Source organism: Triticum aestivum, chromosome 5B, assembly GCF_018294505.1.
Source record: "Triticum aestivum cultivar Chinese Spring chromosome 5B, IWGSC CS RefSeq v2.1, whole genome shotgun sequence".
NCBI lineage: Eukaryota > Viridiplantae > Streptophyta > Magnoliopsida > Poales > Poaceae > Triticum > Triticum aestivum.
This window is the reverse complement of record NC_057807.1, coordinates 541,034,478-541,042,944: the sequence shown is the minus strand read 5'-3', so window position 1 is coordinate 541,042,944 and position 8,467 is coordinate 541,034,478. Positions and strand designations below refer to the sequence as shown.

The following is an 8,467-nucleotide window of genomic DNA, read 5'->3' as shown; positions in this document are numbered from 1 at the left end:
GGCAAGGGCCGGCCGCCGCGAGCTGCCGCAAGCCGCCCCGAGGAGCAAAGGCCGCCGCGAGTCGTCGTGCCCAGGGGCAAGGGCCGCCGCGCCCAGGAGAAGCGGCAGCGGCGGGCAAGGAGCTCCGCCTGGACCCAGCCCGTCGAGCCGCCTCCTTCCGCCTGGCCTGCAACCTGGCTCCACGCGTCGCCCGGGACGGAAGGGAGCTCCACGCCGGTGCCATGGCTGCTGGCCGGCGACCCTCACGCCGGCTGCTGGCGCACGGCCACGAGGAGGGACCCGATTGCTTTTTTCAAAAGTTTGCAGGGACCCGATTGCATTTTGAAAAGTTTGCAGGGACCTGATGGCATTTTTGAAAAATTTACAGCAGTTAACGGTCAAACACACGGTCAAATAGACGGATCATTTAGGTGCGGGCCCGACCTGCCATAAACCTGTTTAGTTTTTTAACAACGAAGATTTTGGGTTTTTTGAAACAGCCGACCCCTGACTTGGTAGTTATCTGAAAAAATTTAAAAAAATCGGTAGTTTTTTGGAACCCTAGCTATTTACTCGGGTTCCCGTAGTTGGCCATGCGATCTTGGACGGGGGGGGGGGGGGGGGGGCGATTCTGTCGGCCCGCGATCGACGCGGCGGCAAGGCAATTCCGTCGGCCGGCCCTGGTCGGTCCCTGTTGTTGGGCCGGCCGGGTTGTTCGTATATATAGAGGCCGGATGGTCGGTACGGTCTGCGGAACGTGACCGGTTTCGGTTTCGGTTTCATACTATTTCCCTGAATCGTTTTCTATGTAATCCTTGTGTTGAATATATTTTTCTAGAAGGCCTTGTGTTGAATATGGCGCATGCTACAAATAAATCAGATGATTTCTCTAGGAAATCATCCGTCTAGCCAGCCGTCGGATTAGCGTGCTGGTGGCCGTTCGATGCAGCAAAGCCACGACAGCAGACCAGCTTCAACGTAGTGCTGCTGGCACCTGTCAAAGCTTCAATGTAGCACAGCACGGCCCGGCGATAGCTCCAATGCAGCCGCGACAACGTCTGGCGAAGCTCCATTGCAGCCCCGATGGAGCTCCAACGAAGCACTGACGTCGTCCGGCGAAGCTCCATTGCAGCCCCGACGGAGCTCCAACGTGGCACCGACGTCGTCCGGCGAAGCTCCATTGCACCTCCGGCAAAGCTCCAACGCAGCATCGACGGCGTCCGGCGAACTCCATTGCAGCTCCAGCGAAGTTCCATTGCAAATCCGGCGAAGTTCCATTGTAGCGCCGGCTCTGCTTCCGTCGGAGTTGAAAGAGTTGCCTCGACGCACGCTCCGACGAGCCGCATGACTACCCTGACATTACCAGTTGTGTTGTGCAATAAGCAGCAGCAGCAGATGTGCTCACCGCAACCTCCTCCACTGGTAGCACCGGTGGCGTTGCAACGTAGCACTGCCGTGTGACGACGGCCGGAGTTGAGGGAGATGGAACGTCGCAGCAATGGTGGTGCTGCAAAAAAACATGGATTTAAGCATGGAGTGGCAATGGCGAGCAGGAACCTTACAGCGGTGCTGGCCAGAGTCGCCCTCCCCCTGAACTTTTTGTCACCTCGCCGTTTGTGTTGCCGGTTCAGATTTTGGCCTGCTTGCGTCAATGGCGGCTACTGGCCATGGCGCGAATGCAGCAGCAGAGTGGCTGCTCCACCCAATGTTTGCAACAGGGATGGTGTTGGGGCAGAGTAGAATCATGCGGCCGTCGGCGGCGGCCCGTTTCCGTTCCCAGCTGTGCTGGTTGGTGGTGCTCGCCATGGGGTCAACGGCCTCTTCTCTGCTGTAACTAATGAGGACAATTGAGGAAAAGGAGAGAACGTGTGGAGAAAAGAGCTTGCGAGAAGATAAGGCTGGGATGGAGCGGTGGGTGAGGACACGTGGCGTGCACAGGACACGGTTTACGGAAGGAAGAAATCATCCGGATGAATCCAAACGTTTTCCGTTGAATATTAGTTCAAAACTATTTTTATTACTATTTTTTACAAAAATAATCTAGATTTATTATCGAAGTTAACCGGAAGTACAAAGCACCTCAAACATTATAAAAATTACATCGAGATTTCGAGATTACTGAGCGACCATTACCGCCACCAGAACGAGCCACTGACGCGCCGATCATCGTTCCACTACTGAAGCCGGCTTGAGCTTGTCAATGACAATTGGGAAATCTTCGTGCACGTGCCCCTAAGGACTAGCGCCCTGGAGCCGTAATCATCGTTGAACCCTCGACTAGTTTTTGACTATGTTTGACTATTGAACAACCTAGTCAAACCTACCCCCATCTCTCTTCTCTCTCACCATGGCCTCCCACCCCGACAACTCAAATTGCAGCGTCGCTCGCCAGATTCCTCCCCTGGCATCACTACCAAGCCCGCCGCAAAACCGCCGATCGGCGAGCCCACCCCCTTCCGTGTGCCTCTCCTCCTTCGCCTCCCTCTCCCTCTTCACCTCACGAGGACACCGCGTTCGAGGCACCATCGACGCCGTCGCCCATCAGTCGCATCACTGCCCCGATTCGGCAAGACCACCACCGCTCCAACCTCCTCTTCCTCTTCTCCCTCTTCACTGATCCTGATTCGGCCTCCCGTTCCAACCGAACTGGCGGCGAGGCTCAAGCCAGACAGGGGCATGAACCGACAAGCGGAAGCAAAGGTCGGGCCATGGCGCGATGATGTCGGGATTGGGGGTGGTGACTGCGTGAAGGCCGTTGTGTGACATGAGGTGGGGTAGGGAAGGAGCACGCAAGAGGGAGAAGAGGAGGATGAGGCTGGACTTGCACGGTGGCGATCGGCCAGAGGCCATGATGGCATGGCAAAAGGCGGCAGCGACAGCCATGGGGTGGGCAACTGTAGGCAGTGGTTGGGTGAGTGAGGGGAGAGAGATAGGGCTAGGTTAGTGGGTGGGTGATGTGGCAGACTGGTTGGGCTGATGACTAGGTAGACAATGGTCAAAACCAGTCCAGGATTATTTTCTTGTCCGGTATTGAAAGTCTGAGGTTGTAAAGTAGATGGTTTCATCGTTCATGGTTGCATATTAGACTTTGACGGTGGTTTGTGGTTGTAATATGGACTTCTCTCAAATAAGTTCTATCTTTTAGTTTGGGAAAAGAAAGGACGAGACTTTACAACAAAATTAAATGATAGAAAGCTCATTTTGGCTTGAGGGTGGAAGAACATCATATAAGGATCGATAAATGGCACACAATATATACGAGTCACTAGTAGAAAAAGAGGCTTCCGTCCAGCCCCATTAGTCGCGAAACTGTAGGAACCGCGACTAATGAAGTCTTTAGTCGCGGTTCGGCAGACGAACCGCGACCAAAGGCTTGGGCCAGGGCGCTCGGTGGCCAGCTGGTGCACGTGAGGGGCTTTAGTCGCGGTTGGCCAGGCCAACCGCGACTAAAGGTGCCCAAAGGCCTTTAGTCGCGGTTGGCCAGGCCAACCGCGACTAAAGCTCCTCCCCTATATATACCAGTTCAGCGCACTCACTTAGCCATTTGGTGCCACTTCTCTTCACAAGGGGGTGTAGGTTTGCTTTTGGTTCCTCTTATGCACACAAGGTGTTTGATGAAATGCCCAACAGCGTGAAACAAACATGATATGAAGTGTTGGAGCCACACTTGAGGTTCCTCCTCGATCGCGGTTAGCAACTTGAACCTTTCATGCATGTGTGTCATTGATAAAATATGCATGTGTGTTGTTCATTGTTTAATTTCTATTGTTTATAGCTAGTTACTTTAACAAATGCATGATGGTTAATTATATATTTTATATTATAATAATGCAGATGAATCGGCAATGGATGTACGGTAACCGACTCTCCCGCGAGTTCACTACGGGTTTGAAAGATTTCCTCGTAGTGGCTAATGCGAACAAGCAGAAGGGTTTTGTTATCTGTCCATGTGTTGACTGTAAGAATCAGAAGGGTTACTCTTCCTCAAGAGAAGTTCACCTGCACCTGCTTCGGCACGGTTTCATGCCAAGCTATAATTGTTGGACCAAGCATGGAGAAAGAGGGGTTATAATGGAAGAAGATGAAGAAGGGGATGATTTCATCGATGAAAGCTATCTTGCTCATTTCGGTGATACTTTCATGGAGGATGCTGAAGGTGAAGGGGAAGGTGAAGGGGCAGGTGAAGGGGAAGGTGAAGGGGAAGGTGAAGGTGAAGGTGAAGAAGAGGCACGTGATGAGACCGTTGATGATCTTGGTCGGACCATTGCTGATGCACGGAGACGCTGCGAAACTGAAAAGGAGAGGGAGAATTTGGATCGCATGTTAGAGGATCACAGAAAGTCGTTGTACCCTGGATGCGATGATGGTCTGAAAAAGCTGGGCTGCACACTGGATTTGCTGAAATGGAAGGCACAGGCAGGTGTAGCTGACTCGGCATTTGAAAACTTGCTGAAAATGTTGAAGAATATGTTTCCAAAGAATAACGAGTTGCCCGCCAGTACGTACGAAGCAAAGAAGGTTGTCTGCCCTCTAGGTTTAGAGGTTCTGAAGATACATGCATGCATCAACGACTGCATCCTCTACCGCGGTGAATACGAGAATTTGAATGAATGCCCGGTATGCACTGCATTGCGTTATAAGATCAGAGGCGATGACCCTGGTGACGATGTTGAGGGCGGGAAACCCAGGAAGAGGGTTCCCGCCAAGGTGATGTGGTATGCTCCTATAATACCACGGTTGAAACGTCTGTTCAGGAACAAAGAGCATGCCAAGTTGTTGCGATGGCACAAAGAGGACCGTAAGTCGGACGGGGAGTTGAGACACACCGCAGATGGAACGCAATGGAGAAAGATCGACAGAGAGTTCAAAGATTTTGCAGCTGACGCAAGGAACATAAGATTTGGTCTAAGTACAGATGGCATGAATCCTTTTGGCGAGCAGAGCTCCAGCCATAGCACCTGGCCCGTGACTCTATGCATCTACAACCTTCCTCCTTGGTTGTGCATGAAGCGGAAGTTCATTATGATGCCAGTGCTCATCCAAGGTCCGAAGCAACCCGGCAACGACATCGATGTGTACCTAAGGCCATTAGTTGATGAACTTTTACAGCTGTGGGGCAGACCTGGTGTCCGTGTGTGGGATGAGCACAAAAAAGAGGAATTTAACCTACGAGCGTTGCTTTTCGTAACCATCAACGATTGGCCTGCTCTTAGTAACCTTTCGGGACTGTCAAATAAGGGATACAATGCATGCACGCACTGCTTACATGAGACTGAAAGTGTACATTTGCCAAATTGTAAGAAGAACGTGTACCTTGGGCATCGTCGATTTCTTCCGAAAATTCATCCAGTAAGAAAGAAAGGCAAGCATTACAACGGCAAGGCAGATCACCGGCCGAAGCCTGCGGAACGCACTGGTGCTGAGGTATTTGATATGGTCAAGGATTTGAAAGTCATCTTTGGAAAGGGTCCTGGCGGACAATCAGTTCCGAAGGGAGCTGACGGGCACGCAGCCATGTGGAAGAAGAAATCTATATTCTGGGAGCTAGAATATTGGAAAGTCCTAGAAGTCCGCTCTGCAATCGACGTGATGCACGTTACGAAGAATATTTGCGTGAACCTCCTAAGCTTCTTGGGCGTGTATGGGAAGACAAATGATACAAAGGAAGCACGGCAGGACCAGCAACGTTTGAAAGACCCTGATGACCGGCATCCGGAATGGTTTCAAGGTCGTGCCAGCTACGCTCTGACCAAAGAAGAGAAGGTCATCTTTTTTGAATGCCTGAGCAGTATGAAGGTCCCGTCTGGATTCTCGTCCAATATAAAGGGAATAATAAACATGGCGGAGAAAAAGTTCCAAAACCTGAAGTCTCACGACTGCCACGTGATTATGACGCAATTGCTTCCGATTGCTTTGAGGGGGCTCCTGCCGGAAAATGTTCGAGTAGCCATTGTGAAGCTATGTGCATTCCTCAATGCAATCTCTCAGAAGGTAATCAATCCAGAAGATCTACCACGGTTACAGAACGATGTGATCCAATGTCTTGTCAGTTTCGAGTTGGTGTTCCCGCCATCCTTCTTCAATATTATGACGCACCTCTTGGTTCACCTAGTCGAAGAGATTTTCATTCTCGGTCCTGTATTTCTACACAATATGTTCCCCTTCGAGAGGTTCATGGGAGTATTAAAGAAATATGTTCGTAACCGTGCTAGGCCAGAAGGAAGCATCGCCAAGGGCTATGGAAATGAGGAGGTAATTGAGTTTTGTGTTGACTTTGTTCCTGACCTTAAGCCGATTGGTCTTCCTCGATCGCGGCACGAGGGGAGACTAAGTGGAAAAGGCACGATCGGAAGGAAATCAACGACATGTATGGACGGCCATTCTCTGACTGAAGCACACCACACTGTACTGACCAATTCCAGCTTGGTGGCTCCGTACTTTGAGAAACACAAGAATATTTTACGCTCGGACAACCCGGGGAAGCCTGAATCCTGGATTAGGAAGGCCCACATGGAGACTTTCGGCAGTTGGTTGAGAAAACATTTAATGAATGACAATGATGTTGTAGATCAGCTGTACATGTTGGCCAAGACACCATCTTCGACTATAACGACTTTCCAAGGGTACGAGATAAATGGGAATACATTTTACACGATCGCCCAAGATAAAAAGAGCACCAACCAAAACAGTGGTGTCCGCTTTGATGCAGCAACCGAGAATGGGCAAAAGGTCACATATTATGGTTACATAGAGGAGATATGGGAACTTGACTATGGACCCTCCTTTAAGGTCCCTTTGTTCCGGTGCAAATGGTTCAAGCTAACAGGAGGTGGGGTAAAGGTGGACCAGCAATACGGAATGACAATGGTGGATTTCAACAATCTTGGTTACCTTGACGAACCATTCGTCCTAGCGAAAGATGTCGCTCAGGTTTTCTATGTGAAGGACATGAGTAGCAAACCGAGGAAACGGAAAGATAAGAAAACGATCAGTACATCATGCGATGATCCAAAGCGCCACATTGTTCTTTCAGGGAAAAGAAACATCGTGGGAGTGGAGGACAAGACAGACATGTCAGAAGATTATAATATGTTTGCTGAAATTCCGCCCTTCAAAGTGAACACCGACCCAAGCATTAAGTTAAATGATGAGGATGCTCCATGGATACGGCACAATCGTAAGCAAGCAGGGACACAAGGGAAGAAATGATGTGTAATAATTTATTGTACCAAACTTTGTTGAATGGATCATGTGAATTATATTACCCGTGATGTGTTTGGTGTCCATTTTCGAATGATTCGAGATACCACTGATGATACATGAAATTTGGAGTGATTTAGTCATACTCCTGCCTAGGCGTATAAAATTTTGAATTGAATTAGTTTTATTTTTCTGAATTTTTTGATATATTATTTGTATTTTTAACATTTTGAATTGAATTAGTTTTATTTTTCTTAATTTTTTGATATATTATTTGTATTTTTAGAATTTTGAATTGAATTAGTTTTATTTTTCTGAATTTTTTGATATAATATTTGTGTTTTTAACATATTGAATTGAATTAGTTTTATTTTTCTGAATTTTTTGATATATTATTTGTGTTTTTAACATATTGAATTGAATTAGTTTTTTTTCTGAATTTTTTGATATATTATTTGTATTTTTAACATTTTGAATTGAATTAGTTTTATTTTTCTTAATTTTTTGATATATTATTTGTATTTTCAGAATTTTGAATTGAATTAGTTTTATTTTTCTGAATTTTTTGATATAATATTTGTGTTTTTAACATATTGAATTGAATTAGTTTTATTTTTCTGAATTTTTCGATATATTATTTGTATTTCTAACATTTTTAAAAAGAAAAAGTATTTTAAGAACACCTTTAGTCGCGGTTGGCCTGCCCAACCGCGACTAAAGGTCGTTGCGCGCGGGAACAAAAACCCGCCAAAAAAGCCCTTTAGTCGCGGGTCTCCTCTCCAACCGCGACTAAAGGTTACCCTTTAGTCGCGGGTCGCCTCCCCAACCGCGACTAAAGGTACCCTTTAGTCGCGGGTCGCCTCCCCAACCGCGACTAAAGGGGGGGCTATAAATACAAGGGTCCGAACCCCTTCTCGTCTTCTCCGATTCAACACCGCGCCGAAGGTCTGCCGCCCCGTCTCGCCCTCGCCCTCGACGCCGCCCGCCGTCGCCCTCGCCCTCGACGCCGCCCGCCGTCGCCCTCGACGCCGCCCGCCGTCGCCCTCGCCCTCGACGCCGCCCGCCGTCGCCCGCCGTATGTTTGCCGCGCGCCGCCTCGCTCGCCCTCGTCGGTCGCGCGCCGCCTCGCTCGCCCTCGTCGCCGCCTCGCTCGCCCTCGTCGGCCGCGCGCCGCCTCGCTCGCCCGCCCTCAACGCCGACGGCCGGCCTCTCGGTACTGCCGCGCACGCACGGGCCACCGGTCTCAGACAGAGAGCGAGATCGTGGAGAGAGAGAGAGGGGCGCCGCG

General features: G+C 49.5%; 1 protein-coding gene across 1 annotated transcript; it reads right to left on the bottom strand.

The window, feature by feature from the left end:
* Positions 1–894: 894 nt before the first annotated feature.
* On the bottom strand, positions 895–1,819 carry LOC123116838 (uncharacterized). Its single transcript, XM_044537731.1, has 2 exons — positions 1,586–1,819; positions 895–1,486 (listed from the first exon to the last, which is right to left on the bottom strand). Exons 1-2 carry the CDS (start codon positions 1,783–1,785, stop codon positions 1,381–1,383), a joined length of 306 nt encoding a protein of 101 aa, XP_044393666.1. The 5' UTR covers positions 1,786–1,819; the 3' UTR covers positions 895–1,380.
* Between the last annotated feature and the right edge of the window lie 6,648 nt (positions 1,820–8,467).

Excerpts from the sequence above, each read along its gene's own strand:
- LOC123116838 (XM_044537731.1), bottom strand. The coding sequence starts at position 1,785 with ATGGCGAGCACCACCAACCAGCACAGCTGGGAACGGAAACGGGCCGCC. Across the intron at positions 1,487-1,585 it reads CCGGCAACACAAACGGCGAG|CACCACCATTGCTGCGACGT; the intron begins GTGACAAAAAGT and ends GTTTTTTTGCAG.